The sequence below is a fragment of the Typopeltis vanoorti genome, chromosome 12, assembly GCF_054136105.1.
Source record: "Typopeltis vanoorti isolate ZY-2024b chromosome 12, IOZ_Tvanoo_1.0, whole genome shotgun sequence".
Classification (NCBI taxonomy): domain Eukaryota; kingdom Metazoa; phylum Arthropoda; class Arachnida; order Uropygi; family Thelyphonidae; genus Typopeltis; species Typopeltis vanoorti.
The window spans coordinates 117,266,237-117,288,060 of NC_143560.1; the positions used below are offsets into that span (position 1 = coordinate 117,266,237).

At 35.0% G+C, this 21,824-nt stretch overlaps 1 protein-coding gene across 1 annotated transcript in view; it reads left to right on the forward strand.

Annotated features, from left to right (window-relative positions):
• The window catches only part of LOC150101166 (protein-L-histidine N-pros-methyltransferase CARNMT1), a 153,822-nt gene that overhangs the window by 92,067 nt on the left and 39,931 nt on the right, over positions 1–21,824 (forward strand). The window contains exon 5 of the mRNA XM_090402181.1: positions 19,378–19,556. Within this exon, the coding sequence (XP_090258307.1) occupies positions 19,378–19,556 (179 nt within the window). The remainder of the gene's footprint in view (positions 1–19,377; positions 19,557–21,824) is intronic.

The window sequence follows — 21,824 nt, forward strand, 5'->3', positions numbered from 1 at the left end:
ATCTCCTGGAGTACGGTTCCACCAATGTGATATACTGCTGCTATTCTTTTCACCCCAAAGTGCATAACCTTACACTTTGCCACATTAAATTGACATCCATTTTCCTAGCCCAGTCCTCCAAACTATCCAAATCATCCTGTAAAATTTTGACATCCTTTGCACTCACAATTGCTCTACCCAACTTTGCATCATCAGCAAACAAGTGAACACTTTCTCTCAAATCCTTCCCAATATCATTGATGAAGAAATTGAAAAGCAGTGGTCCAAGAACAGAGCCCTGCGGCACTCCACTAGTCACAAGACGTCTTTTAGACTCCACTCCTGAATAAACCACTCTCTGGTATCTCTCCTTCAACCACCCTCCTATCCATCTCACCAACCCTATATCTATCCCCATCTGCTCCAGTTTACTGATTAGGGTTCCATGTGGTATCCTATCAAAAGCCTTGGCAAGGTCCAGTAGTATCACTGTAAACCCATTGCCCCTATCCAGTTCATCCGTCACTGTGTTATAAAACGTGAGCAAGTTACTGAGGCATGATCTACCCTTCACAAAACCATGTTGTCCCCCATACAATATCCCATTTTCATCTATCCAATCCTGTATTCTTTTCTTGACTAATTTCTCTAAGACCTTGACAATGATTCCTGATATGCTAATCGGTCGGTAATTTACAACAGCAGTCTTGGAACCACTTTTATGCAGTGGAACTATTTTCCACTCTTTCCACCCGCTCAGGACTAACCCAGACCCGAGACTCAAATTAAACAAAATGGTCAAGGGTACTGACAATTCTTTAGCTGCTTCTCGTACAACACGAGCTGGTATACCATCCAATCCCACAGATGTATTGACATTGAGGTTATGCAATAGACTACTCCCCTCCACTTCATTCACCACAATTTCAGTATAATCTACTGGTTTATTCGTTTCTGCAATGTCACCACCTGGATGATATATTCTTGCAAAGTGCTCACTCAGTAACTCAACTATCTCAACTGATTCAGTTACCTCCCTACCATCGGCATTCTTTAAAATCATTCTGCCATGTACATTTTTCCTTTTACTTGCTACATATCTAAAAAACTGTTTAGGATTCTCTTTAACCTGCATGGCCAATGTTCTTTCATAATCCTTTTTTGCTTTTCTTACCACACTCGTCACCCTTCTGGCCTGCGCTTTATACTGTTCATGTGCTTGCCGGTCACCTTTCTCCTTAAATTGCCTCCATAGTTGTTTCTTTTTTTGCAGCTCAAGCTTAATGGTGTTATTCATCCATTTAACCCCTACTTGATTTATTATTTGGACTCTAGGTATACAGTCAGCCATTGCTTCATGCAAGCACTTCTTAACTACCTCCCATGCACTATCAACTTCTAGTCCTTGCAGTTGTACATGCCATGGCACTGATCCAATCAAACTCCTAAGCTTGTCATACTTTCCAGCCCGATAATTCCACATGTACCCTGTCTTAATTGAAAATTCTACACCTTTAGCCACCTCCCAAGTCAAGACCCTATGATCACTCTCACCGATTGGTGGCAATGTGGTCATATTTGTTACAGACAAATTCTCAGATTTGGCTGTAACAAATCATTTCTTTCACCCTTTCCTTTTGCTCTCTAATAGACTCAGTTACATCCTTTATGGTCGCACCAGGTTGGTACGATTTTGTCAAATCCTCTACTAACACACCTCGTACTAACGAGTCTCCATACAGCACTCTATCCTTCATTTTGTTCATGTTCACATTCATACGTCTATTTTTCCTGTCATACTTTTTATTATTGATTAGTTCATTCAGTCGACTTTTGTTCGTGCACTCTAGCTGTTTTGCCCTTTCTATCACACCATTCAACAACGCGATCTCACTCAATGCATCTATCTCATCTTTATTCTCTGAGAAACCATTAATACTATCATTCACACTTTCTACATTCACACTCTCACAATTCTCATGTACCACCTTACCGTTTCTTGTCATATCCCTGTTTTCTTCATTCTGAAGTTTGACAAAAATATCACACTCACAATCCGAAATACACTTCAATTCCTCATTCTCCCTACATTTTCTACACACATTCAATCGTTTATTATCATCTAACCACACTCTGACTGCACTCTGCAAAGCCTACATTTCACAGCTAGAACACTGACTCATTTCTTTTATACTACCGTTCTTTGATAAAGATGGCGAACCATCATTACTGGCCGCCATTTTCCTTCGTACAGGTGCCATACTTATTTGCAACGTGTTTTATCAAATTATAAGTTATAACACACCAAAAACACACAAACAGACGCACTAAAATATGCAAAGCAAATAAAACTACGCAATATTAAGTAATTTCATCAATGATAACTGAAAATAATACTTATCTTATCAGGAGCTTGCATGAACACTACACACTACGATATAACCTTGAACTCAAAACCTTTTTTAGTATGGTTTTCAATTTATTATTGTTATTTTTTGTTTTTTGTTTTTATCTTTTTATTTTGTACATAATCCAGAAACCCTTCTCTAGAGAACCAAATGAACTTTTTCCAGGCCCTTCAGGTCTCCAATAAGTGAGTGGTGGTCTCACAATGGTTATGGAATTCATTGCCCACTTAAAGACAATCTCAATTATCCATGCCCTTGATGTAGGATAAACACAGCCTATTGGTTGCAGTGGGCTCCCAGACAAAATTCTTGTTTAAAAGTAACATAAAATACATTTAAGCACAATGGATGGATATTTAATTAACTGCTATTAATTATAAAAATATTCCAATTTAAATGTCTTAAATCATCACCATTGTAACAGACTAGAAATGGGTAATTAAAAAAAAACAACCACAACATATAGGAAATGATATTTAATCCCACATGATTAGGGGTGGGAGTTTCATCATCCTTCTCCTTTCTCCAAAAAATTTCTATCTTTCACTTTCTTCCCAAAGAATTCACAGCCCACCCTTGAAACCAGGTTTTAAATTCACATACCTTGGTCCTACCAACAGTTCTCCCACATCTCTCTATCTCCCCATTTCCAACCGCCCCCTTCTTTTCAGTAATACTTCAGCAATAATATAAATGTTTACTGCCATATGCTAAATGCCACTCAAGAAGATAGCCAGGAACATCCTACAAAGGCATAGCCAAAATTATTCCTTCTTTATATTCTTCATGTATCTATATCTTTAAAACATCAGTAATGCATTAAAAATTGAGTAAAGAGCCAATGACATCATAAAAGGGATACTCCTAAAGAAAAATAGGCAAAATAGCCATAAAAATTATTTATATAGAGGAGTAACATGGAACATTTTCCAGAAATAATATCTATAGTTCCATTTAATTCTATTTTTAAGTTTAAATTTGATTCTCTGATGAAGACTGTATATTTTTTGTAGGAAGACACCTAATTCTTGATGTGATTATTCCAGATTGCATTGAAATTTGAACCTATTGGTTGATCCACTTAGCTAACCAGGCCAGCATTGGTAGGCATTAGTTGGAGCAAAGGTGTTTTCAATACAGTTGAACACTTCAACTGTTGAATACATTTCAACAGCACAAAAAATTATTCAAAGTATAAGCACATGGAAAATATGACTGAAAAGCTAATAATGAATGGATGAAATGAAGGAGAATGAATGGAATGAGAATTATTAAAAATGCTGAATAATGCAAGAACATGCAAAGATTGGCCAAGCCTCCTATTACAATTAGTACAAATAGCCAATATTACTTATGTTTGAACATTTGGTCACTAACTTTCTGCAGCTATTACTGATTGGAAGGTAGTTAGATTATTGAGTTTGGAATATTTGTGAGGGACTCACTTGGAATTCTTTAAAGAGCTTTTGCAATTAGAGTTCACCTCTGCGCAATATTTTGCCTTCTCTCTGTTTAATTCTAAAGAAGATACCAAAAACATATGCTATTGGTACTACTGGGATATTATGTGCTGTCTTTCCCACAAGTTCTTGCAGTTAAACTGCTACTAATTTGCCTTACTGTGTAAAGTACAAGATGTTTTAGAAACACATAGCGTGAAAAGATAGTGTCCACAAAGTCATAAGAAAGTATTTTTATGAGTAGTCAAGCTGATCGGACTTCTTTTGAAAGTATTGTGTTATTTATTCGTTGACTGTGCTAATGTAAGGAATAGTGATTATTCTATATAGAATTAGTAGGATTTTATGGGGTGGATTTTATTTAAATTTAATATTTGGAAACTAGAAAAATTTTCCATGCTATCTGTTTTTGTTTCATTGAAATTATTGGCAGAACACGAAATGTCAGAGTCATATTGCAGTACCTCAGTATTCCAGCATGTTATTTAATTCCACTGTAATTATTAATGGCAACTATATATAGAAATAGACAACAGAATTAGTAAATGATGGAGAGTCAACTGAATAAATTTATATAGAATAAGAGAGAAATTAGTCAGACCATTAAATCAGCAGGATACAGAACAGTGTTCAAATCAGATATGAGGTACTGATAAAAGATATGAGAGTACTGATAAAATTTAGGGGAGTGAACAGATGGCATCAGTGGAAGAACTATGTTAAAAATCAGGATCCTAATATCCTAATTTTAATATGGCTCTGCCACTGATTAGGAATGAACTTGACATTATTTGTATATTCAGTAATGAGTGAGCAGAGCTAATCTCAGCAGTGTGGTCTCTTAAACAAATTGAGAGAGAAAAAGGTTAGAAGAACAAGTTTTTGTTGCCAGAATGCATGACCTAGCAAGAAGTGGATTGATGCAGTTAGAAGTGCCTTAGAAGACTGAAATATAAGATCTCACCATATGGATCACAATAGGAGATTCCATTGTTAATTTTTTATTGGCAATTTTGAAGAAAATTTCCAATAAAAAATTAACAATGGAATCTCCTATATATACCCTTTGAGGGTGTATATAGGAGAATAACTGTACCGTTTTGAATAGCTTTTCTCTTGGCACCTTGTCATATGCCTTTTGCAGGTCTACAAAACTTAAATAGAGATATAGGTATTATTTCTGGAAAAATTCTCATGTAACTCTTCTAAGTAAATATTATTTTTATGGCTATTTAGTCTATTCTTGTTTAGGAATACCCCTTTTTTATAATGTCATTGGCTTTTTACTCAATTTTTAGGGCACTGATGATGTTTTAAAGACAGATATATGAAGAATATATAAGAAAAATAATTCGGACATACCTTTGTAGGATATTGTCTTCTTATTCAGCGACATCCGGCATATGGCGATTATAAATACCATATGTATATAAACCTTTATCTGCTGTTGAAATGTAACTGAAAAGAAGGGGGATTGGAAATCTGGGGATAAAGAGATGTGGGAGACTTGGGTTTTTAAGGGTGGGCAGAGAATTCTTTGTGAGAGAGGTGAAATATAGAAATTTTTGGGGAAGGAGAAGGATATGATGGGATAAGATCAGGTGTGAGCCGTTTCGACAGTGCATCGTCTTCAGAGCTCGTGAGGAAAGCGGAGGCTATGTCATGCCGGCTTGGTGTTTTTGTCTTTGGTATATTTGTGTTGCTTTATAGGATTTCTGTGTGTTCTGGATGTATGGCAGTTTATTGATTTTTTGTGTTGAGGAGTTTGTTTTTGTTTTAATTTGTCCGAATATAGAAGGGGTACATGTTGTGTGGAGGGTTGTATTTTTCATTGTCCATCTTGTTTTGATTTTTTAAATGTGTAGGGTGTTATTAATTTGTTTTATGAGATGGGGTGGGGTCATTTAGGACTTTTTGGCATATGTTTTGGTCATTTAAAATAGTTGTTATTTTGTTATGGTAGTTTGTTTTATTTATGATGAATACTGTGTTGCCTTTGTCTGCTTCAGCGCTTTTTGTAGGTTGGGAATAATGTTGGATTTTTGTTTGGTGAACGTATAAATATGTCTGTTTTTTCTTTTTAAAATCAGGATACTAATATCCCAATTTTAATATGGCTCTGTCACTGATTAGGAATGAACTTGACATTATTTGTATTCAGTAATGAGTGAGCAGATTCTGATATCCTAATTTAGGATATCAGTATCTGCCTCTAGGATATTAGGGCCTGTTTTATGAGTGCTCTGGATGCATGATAACAAATTTTTTTATTTTTGAGAATTGTGCTATTGCCATATACTACAGCAAATTTTGGGGTGACGTTGTAATCGAGACAATTCTTAAGGAATTAATATCCGCCACCTCTACAAAATCTCTGAGAGTTGGAAGCTCCAAAACATAAAAATTAGGTTACGACTCTGACCAGTAGAAAACAACACAGATACACTGAAGACTAAAACACCAAGCCGGCATGACATAGCCTCCACTTCCCCCACGAGCTCCGAAGACAACGCACTGTCGAAATGGCTCGCACCCAGTTACTCCCACATCTGATCTTATCCATCATATCCTTCTCCTTCCACAAAAATCTCTTTCTTTCACCTCTCTCTCCCAAAGAATTCTCTGCCCAACCTTGAAAAACCCTGGGTCTCTCGCATCTCCCCACATTTCCAACCCCCCCCTTCCTCCCTTTCAGTCATACTTCAACTGCAGATAAATGTATAACGGCACACGTCAGATGGCGCTGAATAAGAAGACTACCAAGTCCATCCTGCAATATGTCTGAATTATTTTTCCTATATATTCTTCATATATCTGTCTTTAAAACACCAGCAATGCCTTAAAAATTGAGTAAAAAGCCAATGGCATTATTAAAAAAAAGGGTGCTCCTAAACAAAAATAGGCTCAATAGCTATAAAAATAATAATTAAATACAGATTTTTGTTATATTCCCACGATTTCTCAACTATTTGGCGTAAAGTGAAAATCTGATCCTGACAGCCTCTATTTGGCCTGAATCCAACTTGTTCTTCACCAAACTTCTCTTCTACAATCCTTTTCAACTATTTCTCAAGTATACTTGCATAAATCTTACCAGGAACACTCAGTAGAGAAATATCTCTGTAATTCTCACATTCAGTTTTATTTCCCTTTTTGTGTGCAAGTACCATGAGAGCTCATAGCACCTTTCCCTTTTGTATGCAGGTACTATGCGCTCATAGTACCTGCACACAAAAGGGAAAGGTACAGGTACTATGGGAGCTCTATTCCAATCATCTGGAATTCATCCCTCTGTCCAGGTCTGCTGTACTGCATAGTTCATAAAGGCCTGAAAGACTTTTATTTCTCCATACTTAGCATTTCTGATCAAATATCATCTACTCCTGCTGCTTTTCCACATTTCAGGGTTTTAATGGCTTTTTCTACTTTAAGTATGGATATATAGTCTTGATTCCATGTCTGTTGAGTGTTTTTTTACCACAGTGCTGTCACTGCTTGTTTCATTTAGCATTTTTTTTTAAGTAATTGCTCCATACATCAAGGATAATCTTTTTCTTCAGCTTTAATGTCACTTTTATCATCTCTGATTTCTTTTATAGCACTGTTTCCTCCATTTCTGTGCTTTTTTAATCACCTCCAGAATATTTTGCCACCATTCTGATATTTATTTTCTATGTTTTTACCAAAGTCTTCCCATGACTTTTGTTTAGCTAGTTTTACACAAAGTTTAGCTTTCTTACATTTGTCTCTGTATTCTCTAAGAGGACAAGATGACTTATTTGCCAGAAACATTTCATATGCTTTCTTCTTTTCGTTAACTGCCTCTTTAGCTTACTGTGTCCACCATGGAGTTCTGATTTTTCTATCCTTGTTGACAACCTCACCACGTGCTTCTCCGGCGGAATTAATCAGTGTTTGCTTCAGGGCTTGCACTGAATCTCTAAGGTTTGGTTCCTGTTCTCAAACTCTTTCATTTTTTTCTTGAATAATATTTATGTATTTCAGTCTACAGTTCACATCTGAGAGCTGCTCAACTTTTATTCGCTTTTAAATCTTTCTTATATGTTCTTCTTCTCAACTTTATCCTGCTCAAGACTAAATGGTGATCACTTCCAATTTCAAATCCTCTGTACACTCTGGTGTCCTGCACCAGGGAGAAAACATCACTATCAACAATAACATAGTCAATGAGACTTTTCTTATTCCTTGCCTCTTCTCTCCGTCCGAATTTGAGCACATTTTTAGTTGGAACATTGTGTTAGTAATAACCAGTCCATGTCCTGAGCAGAAATCCAACAGGTATTTGCCATTATTATTAGCTTTTCTCTTTTCTTCAAGTTTTCCCAAAATATTTTTGTATGTCTGACAATCATTTCCTGCTCTGCTATTTAGATCCCCAACAAGGACCAACTTTTCCTTTTTATTGTGTCAGTTGCTTTCTCTAAAGCCTCAAAAAATTCCTCCACTTGTACCTGATATTTGTCCACATCACTCTACTTGACTGCCTGCTATTCATATAAATTAGCCTCATATTTAATGTTGAATACTATGTCTACTCCTTCTTTTCCTTGATTGTCATTGCCTGAATATAACATTTTGTATTTATTGTTCAGAAAGATCTCACCAGTTTTTGTCTTTTTTGTTTCAGTCACTCCTATTATGTCGATCTGGTACTTATCTAATTCCTCAGCTATCTCCATTTCTTTGCCATTCATGCTTCTTATGTTGTTAGTACCGATCTTTAACTCTGGTGATGTTGAGTTGGGGTAAGTTTTAGGATTTGTTCCAGTAGCTGACTTTTCGCTGTTTGCCCTGGTTCGCTGGCAAAAACAACGAGGGCCTTGTTTTACCAGGCAGCACCCCAGCCGACATGAAATTCTCTCATGTTGTACCATCATTTTATATTTTGGTTTAAGCCAATAAGAATACCTAACAGAGTGCACCACGAGAAGATGAGGATTGGACATTAGGTCAGAAACCCTGGTCTGTTCTCTGCATTCCTTTAAAGGCTATATGGAGGTCTTCTCTCAGATTGTTCAAGATACTTTATATATGTGTTATGGTCCTTGCAGTGAAACAGAGGCAAATCTTCTATATTGTTGAAAATAAGGTCACAGGAGCAAAGCATGTGGCAGGTGCCTGGAAAGTTTATTGAAAGAAGCTTGTCTTTAGGTGAAGATTGAGAAGTAGAGATTTTCTGGAATGGACAAAATGCTATGTAGCAGTTGAGTGGCTTGAAAATTTTAGAATATGTTCTGATATTCCTTTACTTTCTGATGCTCAGAAAAGTGAGACTATTAAAACCTTACTTGTACAGCGAAACCTGTAGTTTCCATACTTATACAATTGTGTGTACCACCATAGAAAGTTGTATTTATTTTTATAAACATTTCTTCTTACATATTGTACGATATCATCTGTGCAAGTGAAGAATAAGAAATTTGAACAATTTAATAGTAGAGCATATGTGCCAAATTTGAATCCCTCTATACATGTAGTTGCACAATTGTTAAGTTAAAACTGTTGAGTTGAAAATGATTATTAAGTTAAATTATAATACAGTCTATATAACACAATTGAGTATAACAGTTTCCCAAACTTTTAGGATGGTAAAGCAGCTGTTATAATTCAGGTTTGGTCAATAAGTAAGGCTTCAGTACTTTCTTTGAACAGTTGTTCATATCTGTAGACAGATCTATGCAATAGTTTGGTGTTTTCCCATTGTATCCTGTGGTTTGTGTTTTCAATTTCATGATGTGCCAGGCCATATTTTTTGGGTTTTATAAGATGGATGTGGTCTTGATGTTCAGAAATATGTTTATTGACTGATTTTCCTGTTTCTCTGTAGTAGAACAGAACATATTCCTGCAAGTATGACAACTTGCAGGAATATGATACCAGGTAGTATCATTGGTGAAAGTTTGTCATTTGAAGAGAGTAACAGATTGTGAATATGGTGAATGGGTTTGAAGATGACAGTAAGTTGGCATTTTTTCATAATCCTTACTACCCATTCAGAGATGCCTTTGATGTAAAGCATGGGAGTCCTGCGGAGTTCAATTTCTTCTCTTTCATGTTGGATTTGTGTTAACTATTTTGTGTATCATTCTTGGGTTATGTCCATTTAGAAAATCTGTTTGTTTGATGATTTTCAGTTCGTATTTGAACAATCCCTCAAAGTGATTTCATGATGCCATATTTCTGAGATGGGTGGTGTGTTGATGTATTATGAATATAGCCTCCTGTAATTGTCAGTTTTTAGTAGATGGAAATAGAAAGTGATCCATCTGGGTTCCATTGGATATAAACATCCAGAAAGGAAATTCTTCTTGATGTATCTTTTTTCTAAAGTGAATTTAATTTTTTTATTTTTTATTTTTATTTTTTATGTTGGACCCATACACAAGAAGTTGGTTGATCAACCTATAGTACATTACTACCATATGTGGATAGTGGGTTAGGAAAGGAGGAACTTGTTGACATTTGATTTAAAAGACTGTATATTGTATTCCTTGGAAAACACATCAGGCGAAAGACTGTTCCACAATACAACAGTAGCATTGATGAAGGAAGAGAAAAAGAAACTTCTTCTGTTGGTTTCAAGGTGCACTGTGAAGGGATGTTGAGCTGCAGCTGCACGTGTTCCAAAGAGCTTAGTATTAAGTGGAGGAATTATTGCTGCTATTTCAGATGAACATTTCTCCTGGAAATATTTATAGATTACACATATTGCAGAAACCAAACATCTGTGCGAAAGTTGGAGGAGTGACTTGGTGATGGGTCATTAATAAGTATTTGCTCTCCTCTGTATTGAGTCAAGCCTTTTGAGAGAGCTTTTAGGGGCCCCCACTCCAAATGTGAGAGCAGTATTCACTAGCTGGGCAGATTTGTGATTTGTTTAAGGTTAACAGCAGTTCAGAGGTGAAATAACATCTTGAGCGAAAGAGAAATCCTAGTTTTTTAGAAGCTGAGGATGCAATGGTTGTGATGTTTATGTCAGGAGAGGCTTGATGTCAGGGTAATTCCAAAAAGAGAAATCTCATCTTATCTGGAAATTTGGATGTAGTCAAAAGTAATGCTGGTAGAAAATGGTTCTTTTTTATGAGAAATAAGAGAGAACTGGGTTATGTTAGTATTGAAATTGATAAGGTTACCTAAATCCCATTGGAGGCTGGCTTGGAGATCAGAATTGATGGTAGTGGTGTTTGATGTTCTGTAGGTTGAGGTGAGTTGTGTAGAGTAAGGTTTATCAAATGAAAGAGAGGAGTGCAATGTGCTGTCATCTGCAAAACTGTGTATTGGGTTGGAGGTCAACTGAAGTAGATCATTGAAAAACTTTTATTGGGATTATATTGATCAAGTGTATATAGTAAACAACTAAGTTATACCAACTAGTTTCACCAACTAAGTCTGTTGGCATCTTCAGGGTACATAACCTCTCTTGTAAGGAGAGAGGCACGGTTCTTCAACATGTGTACAATACTAAGTTTCTGAGAAATGTGGTGTGAGGAAGTGAAATGTAAATAACGTCCTGTATTGGTAGGTTTGCGGTAAAACTGAGAGGTTGATACCACCATTCGAAAGCTTCTTAATTAAAGTGTCCAGAAATGATAATTGGTTACCTTCTTCAAGTTCTAGAGTGAATTTGATTGTGTGGTGTAGAGAGTTAATTTTCTTAAGAAAGTCGAACAGGTCCTTTTTTGTGTGGTTCCAAACGATAAAGATATCATCCATGTATCTCCACCATACTGTGGGTTTAGGGTCTGTTTGAGTTAAGATTTTACTTTCAAAATCCTCCATAAAGAGATCAACACAAGATGGTGAGAGGGGGCTACCCATTGCAAGGCCAGTCAATTGCTGATATATGGTTTTATTCCATAAGAAAAAGTTTGATGTTAAACAATGACGGAACAGAGAAGTAACGTCTTGTGGGAGCAAACTTCCTAAAATGTTGATCACTTCCTCCACAGGGATGTTAGTGAATAGAGATGTAACATCCAGGCTGGCGAGTAAATCCATATTGGAGATAGAGATGTTGTTCAGTTTCTCGACGAAATGTTGCGAATTTGGTATATAAGTGTCCAAATTATGGATGTGAGGTTTGAGGAGGCCTCAAACCTCACATCCATCCTGAGGAATCAATTCGCCAACTTATCTGTTATGTAAACACCTGGCAGGCCTCCTCAAACCTCACATCCATAATTTGGACACTTATATACCAAATTCGCAACACTTATTAACTCTGACCATGCTACATTTATTGTGTATTTCTAAAGGTCATCGGCGAGGAAGAATCGAGGGTGTTTGGGGGGTGGTTTGGGTTTGGGGGCATTGGGGATAGGTTTTTTTTGATTGGGGGTCAAGTTTGGGGATAGACTTTTGATTTTTGGTAAAATGAATGGAGTTCTGACTTTGTGATTCCATACTGAAAATACGTCATCTTTGTATTATAACCAAATAGATGGTTTGGATCGACAGCAAAGATTCTTTCTTCCAGATGTTTCAGATAAAAGTTTGCTAGGTTAGGTTGATAGTATTTATATAGCATTTCATTCTGTTTAGAAATCTTTACTTTTCTTTTTTCACATATAGACAAGCTTCCCCCCAATAAACCTTCCAGATATTATACCAGATTCCTTGCTCTTTGGCCTATCTAATTTTGCACTATCAGAAGATCTGCTTCACTTTATCATGATGAACATAAAACATACAGTGGGTATCATGGGATGCTTAAAGGTGAAAGCTGGATAACTGGAAGGAGACTATGTAGCCTTTTAAGGAATATGAAGAATCGACATTCTTCTGGTGCACCCTGTTAGATATCTGTATGGATACCAAATAAATAAGGATGGGGTGGCAATTTGGGATTTAGTTGACCAAATTGTATTCTTATTGGCTTAAACCATAATACAAAATGATAGCATCAAAATTTCATATTAGTTGGGACATTTCCTGGTTAAACAAGGCTGTCATTGTTTTTGTCAGGAAACCTTGGCAAACAGTGAAAAGTCAGCTACTGGAACAAATTCTGACTCACCATCAGCAGAGATGGTGAGTTAGAATTCATCAGCATAAGAAGCAATGGAAAAAGAAATGAAACTAGCAGAAGAACTGGACAAGTAACAAACTGACATAATTGATGTTACTGAAACAAAGACAAAAACGGGAGAGATCTTTCTAAGCAACAAATACAAGATATTATATACAGGCAATTACAATCAGGGAAAAGAAATAGCTATATTATTTAATAGAAGTATCAATATTCTTTGAATGACAAGAGTGATGAGGGCAAATACCATAATGGAAAAACTGGACAATAAGACTTATTTGTGCCTATGATCCCACAGAAGATTCTACTAAGGAAAAATTTTTAGAGGTACATGTGGCATAGTATAAATATTAAAAAACACGTAAGTCCACAGTAATAACTTTTATTAATAAATAAGGTACAGATATTTCATACTAAAACTAATAGTACATCTTCAGTGCTACAAACAGATAGGAATGGAATACAAGTAACGAACATTCGGCGACTCGCCTATTAAAATACAATGTTGTCGCGAGCTAGGAAATGAAAGAAATTAATAAATAATTAATATTTAAGATAATTGGTTTTTTAATGATTACATAAAATAAAAATCTCCCAGATCTTTGAGAGAGAGAGAGAGAGAGGCAATCATTTCGATTTAAATGCGGTCGGTGTAAAATAGCTTCACAACTTTCTTTAAAGAGGCATTCATATTTAAACCTGCATCTATGAAGGAGAATAGCTTTATCCCACTGGATATTATGGGTAGTGTTAATACTGTGTTGTGCTAGACCAGACCTCTGAGGTTTGTTGTAATCAATATAATATTGATGTTCATTAATTCTTTTTTCCACAGAACTGGCTGTTCTGTGGAAAAAAGAATTAAAGATCAAAATAAGAAACATCGCATTCACATGGTATTTGGTAAATGCCAACCAAAGATAGAGATGACAGTTTATCTTTTGTAGACGGCAATAAGGAAGAAATTTTGTTGATAGGAATATACGTGGGAATCAATTGGTACATTTTTAAAATTCTACCTATAGGTTCTGAGATTCCTGGAATGTAGGGCATTGGAACTCTGCGGACTGTTGAAGAAACCTTAGGTATTGGAACATAAGATTCAATTATCTGTTGGATTTGATTAGGGTGGTAATTATTAGATTCCATTAACTTTTTAATGATTGAAAGTTCTTGTTCTAGTTCAGGACCCAAGGTATACAGAGTATTTGAAATTGGAAGTGGTCTCCATTTAGTGTTGAGCAAGATAAAATTTGAGTTTCATATCGAAAACAAGTGTGTTTAAAAAAGCTTTGAAATGAATCATAAACAGCGTTCAGAGTTGAACTACATGAAGAAATGAAAGCATTGAAAAGAAGAACCAAACCTTGGAGATTCAGTGGCAAATCCTGAGGAAGACATTGATTCAGCCAGAGAGGCATTGAGTGAGGTTGTCTGCAAGTATAGAAAAATCAGAACTCCATGATGGTCACAGGAAGTTAGAGGCAGTGAAGAAAAAAAGAAACATATCAAAAGTTCCTGATAAATAAGTCAGCTTGTGCTTTTAGAGAATAGAGAGAGACAAATGCAATAAAGCTAAACATTGCGTAAAACTAGCTGAACAACAAAAGTCATGAGAAGACTTCGGTAAGAACATAGAAAATAATATCTGGAGGCTATTGAAAAAACTTAGCAATGGAGGAAAGAGCACTGTAAAAGGAATCAGAGATAATAAAGGCACCATGAAAATCAAAGATAAAGATATTCTAGATATCTGGAATTACTTGGAAAGAATGTTCTAAATTATACAAGCAGGTGCTAGCATGATGGTGGAAAACACTCAGCAGGAATGCAATCAGGAATACATATCAACACTTGAAGTAGAAAAATGCTATCTAAAACCTGAAAGCTGATATCAATGATTTTTGACCAGAAATGCTCAAATATGGAAGTATAAAAATTTTACAGTGACTACACTGCAATTCTGAAAGCCTAGTCAGATGACTGAATTTCTGATGATTGTAGCAGAGCTCTCTTAGTACCTATCTGTAAAAAAGAGAAATAAAACAATGTGAAAATTACAAAGCAATTTCCCTACCGAGAGTTCCTGCTAAGATTTATGCAAATATGTACTTGAGAAAGGCTAACAGATTATAGAATGGAAGCTTGGAGGAGAACAACCTCCTCCAAGTTGAATTGGAATTTTCAGGATCAAATATTCACTTTATGACAAATAGTGGAGAAGTCACAGGCAGGGCTTCACAATTACAGGTAACCCTTGTATAACACGGTACTTATTCAACACTGTTTCGATATAACATGGTCCACAAATTGTAGTAACCCTTGTTTGCCGCAGTTTCAATATAACACGGTACAGTAACTTTATCTTTTCATATATTTTTCACCACGTGACTTAAAAATCAAATTTTATCTTCGTTAAATTTGCGTCTGCCTGTATCGCACATGTAGTTATAAGTAGCAAATTTATATTAGGGGAAATATCCTTTAGCATGCGCGTACATCAATTGTTTACCGTATAAAGTGTTTATTGTTGAAAGTGTCTTCGTTTTCTGCCAGGAAAGTGCATTAAAAATCGTGTTAAAAATCTGAAGCTGAGTGCTTTATTTTCTGGTGAGTTACATGCAGTATGTATTTTTTATGTAAAAAAATTAATTTTTATAGTAATAGCCATATGGTTGAAAACAAAATTAGTGAATTAATTGATGGGGAAAAAGATTTGAAATGAGGAGGAGCTGGTACAATTAATAGATGACATTGAACCAAATGGCGGGGAAAGATCTGCCGAAGATTCTGATAGTGATGAATCCGTTAAAGAATTCAGTTTAAAGAAATTAGCAGAAGAATTGGACTTGGTAAGAAAGTTAGGAAGTTACTTTACGGATAATGATCCCTCAATGATGCGCTCCGGAAAATTCACGTGACAACTGGATATTTATTTAGCTCCATATTATGAACTTAATAAAAAAAAATTGCAGCATAGCAGTAAGCAAGGTTTTATTACTGACTTCTTGATAACTAAACGAGCCGAAGTATGCAATGAAAATTATACAAATGATGTCCAAGAGATTTCAAGTGATGATGTCGTCCGGCCGTGCGTAAATAAAGAACATCTGCAAAATGTTGTGTTTGAACACAGTGATGAGATATGCACTTTATTTTATTTTGCCTAAAATATTTGTGCCTTATGTGCAATGAAGTTTACAATTTTTATACTTTGTAATTTGTAATTTTTATACTTTTATACTATGTTTTTGTTTCATAGTTTATATGTTTTCTTAACTTACATGAATTACCTGAATTAAATAAAAATATACTTTTGTTGGATATGTCTTTGTTATTTATATAATTTAAAAAAAAAAAACGATTTTGGAACATAACCCTACTTTTTCTATGTGATCTGAGTCTTGCATATGCATAATGCGATTTATATAATGCGGCATTTCTATGGAACCTAACAACCGCATTATATGAGGGTTACCTGTATTCGAAAACCTGCACAAAAAAGTGTAGTTGCTTATGACACCCCCCTCCCCCCACATACACACACACAGACAAATTTCTTTTAATGACATGTCCCATTAAGTCATTAGGGAGTTCAATAAAGTGATTATTGGTGTTTTATCACTGATTGGAGAATATTTCCATTTTGTGAGAACCATTTCAAGATAAAGTCAATAAATAAAAGATAGGAAAAACAGTGAAAAAACATGGATTTTTGGAAAATATAATTTTCTACATTAATTCTTGTTACTATAGTCCTTGAATTCTTGTTGCTAGAATAGTCCTTGATATTATGCATATTCTTCTGTGTTTGTTTTCTTAAACTTAAAAAAAATTCTCTAGGAAATTAATTTTTATTAATTTAAAAATATGCTGTTTTGTCCAGCTGCAGCTACTTGCCAGCTGGCCAAATCTACTCACCATGGGTGAGTGGATGAGCACATTTGTTGAGCCCTAGTCATGGGAATATGACAAGTTGCCAAGATAAAACTATTCAAAATGCCACAGTTTTAATGGTGTAAATGGGACATTATATCAAGTATATTTCTTTATATTTGAGTTGTAAGTCAGCAATTAGAACAGGAAGATGGTTTATGTTAAATCAAGCATGAGACAAGGATGTACATTATTGCCACTGTTATTCATCATCTATGTGGATTACATCATAAAGGAAAATGGCATTAAACCTGATAATAAAATTGGAGATACTACTACTACTCTATGCAGATGATGTTATACTTCTAAATATATCCAGTACAAGTCTGCTGAATGCCCTCACTAATTTAAATAACTACTGTGATAATGGTATAAAATCAGTAATAAAAAAGATATTATGAATAGAGAACATACAGAACAAGTAAACATTCCAGTTATATGTGTAGATGTGTGTGTAAGTGTGTATAGCTCCCACTGATGAGACCTCAATAAAGGTCGAAACTAGTCTGGGTAGTGGCCCCTTGCCTTTAATACAAAACATCATGCATCCCCTTCTTGGAGATGTGTTTTGGCATTAAGGGTAAATATTAAGATTAGTGATCAGAGCTTATGCCACCTTTACCACGAGTTGCCTTGGTCTTGCACTACCTGTAGGATCAGCTAGACTTGCATCACTTGCAGGCGCAAACTTGACTTGTTTGTCTGTTTGCTTGGGAAATGGAGTAAAACCAGGTTTAAAATTGCTTGGTATTTTTAACATTTATTATACCCAAGGTAAAATACTTACTACATATATATATATATATATATATATATATATTTTTTTTTTTTTTACCAACTTCTTCACACTCTAAATGGGCTAAACTCTTAAATTCAAAATAAAAAGAAAACGGCTGTAATTAAATTCCTAATTAACCTTGCACACAGGTTCGTATTCCCAGGATATCATATACACATCTTATATTCTAAATTAACTCACTAACCAATTTAAACTCATTAAACACATTAAGAGATTGAGTCTTTAATTTACAAAAATCTCAAATATAATATAACATCAAATCAACCACTTAACTATGCAAGTGCCATTGTATTTTTCCAATCACAACAAGCAAGACACTTAAATGTTCACAACTTCCTTACAGTCACATAAACCAACACTTATTATCCTGTATGGACTAAACTTCTGGAATTTCATTTCATGCTTCCTACTGAAACTTAATTTTTCTTCCTTTCAAGGTTACATGGTGGTCAACACTCACGGTGTAGAATTTATGGATACAAAAACACGTGTTAGAATAATCACTTTACTTATCATTAAGAAAATAACACACTCAATGTTTTGACCTCTATAAAGTCATCAACAAATATGCTATAGTATTATTATTAATTATATAATGTGAATAAATATTCACACACTAGCCATCATTCACACAATACTTATTGCACTTCTTAAATTCATTCACTGATGAAGCATCCACAACCACCTCTGGCAACCCATTCCACTTGTTCATCATCCAAGCAAAACACCTAGTCCTAATACCTTCTTCTCTAGTCACCCTTCTTGCCTGTGCCTTATGCTGATCACCTTTTTCTTTATAATCCCTCCACAACCATTTATTTGTGCGCAACTCATGCGTAATGATACTATTCATACATCTAATTCCTACTTGATTTATCTTTATGATTCTAGGTATACATTCAGATATACATTGAGATACTGCTTTCTTCAAACACCTCTTGGCCATCTCCATATAACTCTGTATAACTGCTTAGTTAACTATTTTCACTAGCCTGACCTCTGGTGAGGAAAAAATTAAAAATGAATAAATAAAAAAAATAAAAAATGTAAAACAAAATACAATTTAAAAAAAATTATTTTATATATTTTTATTTTTTTATTTCTTCAGAGGCGGTGACAGTCTCCAACATTGGATTTTTTTTTCCCCCAAAATCCTTCGTTTTTCCCCCCCTTGAATAATAATGTATATTTCAGTATACAAGTCACCTTTGAAAGCCGCTTGACTTTCATTCCTTTTAAAACTTAATTACCTATTTTTTTTATTATATTACATATTATTTTCTTATCATATTTCTTAAATAAATGTGAAATTCATTTTTATTCTTCTCAAAAATGGTGACCACTTATTTTAAATTCCCTGTATCTCTTATGTCCGGGATCTGTAAACAAGAACATAATCAGTAACTAGTTCATGTCCTGAACAGAAATACAACAGGTACTTACTTTTCTGCACATTTTTCATGTCTCATGTTTATTTCCTACTCTGCTGTTCAGATCTCCAGCAAGGACATGCTTTTTATCAAGCATCAACAGGGATTTTCCATCCTCAATTCCTTATCAACCCATTTTGTTGATTACAGAATGTTGCCGGTTTTCTTTCTTTGCTGAATAGCAAAACTTTAAAAAAAAATGCTAAAAATTGTCATTTAGTATGTATTTTTGAAATGCTCTTTTGAAAATAGACATTTTCAGCATAATTAGTTTATTGCTTTTTTAAATTAAAATTTTTTATTTTTTATTTTTAAGGTGTAAAGGTATCAAAATGTATCGTGTTTATCCATGGGTACATCAGTATTATAACCACATGTCATCTTGCGATCAGATAAGACCTGCCCTTTTTCCAGATGTTGATCCATCAGATTTGCCTCCTAATGCTGAATTTTCTATGGCTGCAGGCAATTTCACTGACATTTATACAGATTCAGGTAGGAAACCATTAAGAAATATGAAGTTTAACAGTAAACCTGCAAGAGTGCCTTAATAGGTATTTAATTTTCTCATCATTTTTTTGGTGTGTACTATCAGTTGTGTGGGATTCTCACAGCCCAACACAATATTTCATTAATTGTTTCTTAGTTAGTTAGTTAGCGTATGATGATACAACGGCTGTGAGTCCTTTTTTACAAGGAAGTACGGCACCATCTTAATCCCCTAAATTTTATCCGGGCTCGAGACCAGCATAGTTGATGAATCAGACCTATGGCTGGGTCTTAAGTATTCCTGACTGTAATCTGTCTGTTCACAGGACCAGTTTGCCTGCTTATGGGATGAAACCCCCCAGATAAACTGGGGGATTTTTCTGGGGTTTTTCTTGGGCATGGACCCTGCTGTCCATGCCCAAGACCAACTAACTTGGCTATGGCTGAGGAAGATCCGTAAGCTCCTCGCATTATCAATGGGAATCGAACCTAGAACACTCCTTCCCCAGGCATATGGTTTCGAAGCGCTTGGCCACTAGGCTGACCGTGCGGACAATTGTTTCTTAATAGTAATTTTCTTTCATATTTCTTTGTTATGTTGAACCATCGTGTTATTTTAGTGTGGAGGTCTCTTCCAGTTATCCAGCTTTGACCATTAAGCACTCCTTTTAAGTTTTACAGTAGCTACACTACATAATTCAGAAGACTTGGTCAGTAGGTCCAATTTCAGATGATTGGAGTAGAGCTGTCATAGTACTATCCATCTGTAAACAAGAAAAATAAAACTTATGTTAGAATTACAGAGGAATTTCTTTACTAAGTGTTCCTGTTAAGATTTAGGCAAGTATATTTGAGAAAAGGCTCTGTAAAATTGTGGAAAGGAAGCTTGGAGACAAACAAGCTGGATTCAGGCTAATGGAGGTTTTCAGGATCAGATTTTCACTTTAAGAAAAATAATTGAGAAATCAAGAAAATATAACAATATCTGTATATAAGGTTTGTAGATCTGGAAAAGGTGTATGACGAGGTGCTAAGAAATAAAACCTCTTCAAAATGCTACAGTTGTATATTGCAAATGGGGCATTGTATTGTATATGATACACAGTCTGTATTTAAATTGTAAGTCATCATATAGAATTGAAAGAAATACAAGAAGATAGTTTGATGGTAAATAGGATGTGAGACAAGGGTGTATGCTAGACTATTATTCATCATCTGTATGATTCATGTTATAAAGGAAAGTGGCATTGAACTTAATATCAGACTGGAAATCCTCAGCTCTTTACTTTATGCATATGATACTATAATTCTAAATAAATCCAGAAGAAGACCAAGATTTAAGTGGACTGATACAGTGAGAAGTGCCTTCGAAGACAGAAATATAAGATCTATTATTAGATCTTATGTTACTCCAATGTTATGAGTGTTGATTAGATTGGAGGAAAATTGCAGATTGGAAGTTTGTAGTGTTTTTTATGTAGTACTGTTATGATTACTCTCAGTATACTACAGTACGGAGAACAATCAGGAATTTTATTATGTTGTTTGTACATCTGCAGGATTCCCTGATAAAATTGAATAACTTCTGTAATAAATTTGGTATGAAAATGATCAATAAAAATGTGAAGCCAGTAAAAATAGATAAAAACATTGAAAACATCATCTGCATCATGAATGAAGAATTTATAGAACAAGTTAAACATTTGAGTTATTTAGGCACAGTTTTTAATGAAGATGGCAAATTATGTATGGAATTAGACAACAGAATTAGCAAAACTGGTATGATAAGAAGAACAGAATAAAATTATATGGAATAAGAGAGAAATTAGTCAAAACACTAAACTAGCTCTATACAATTTTATGATGAAATCAGTGGTTTTCGAGAGCTGGAATAAAAATAAAGCACTTGATCAAAGGAGGACTGGAAACCACAGATATAAGAGTTCTGAGAAAGATTAAGGAAGTGAACAGATAACATTAGTTGCAGTGTCATATTAAAAATGAGGATTTTAGGAAAGAACCTGACATTGTTCATGTTCAGAAATGTGTTAGCAGAGCTAATCTGTTAGCAGGGTGTTTGGTCATTTAGAGACTGTGAGAGGAAGGATCAGCAAAAGAAGTGTACTTTGCCAAGGTGGTAGGAAAAAGACCCAGAAGAAGACCAAGATCTAAGTGGACAGTAAGAAGTGCCTTCGAAGACAGAAATATAAGATTTAATAATATTGGAGTCTTGATTAATTTGGAGGAAAATTGCAGATAGGCAGTTTTTAATGA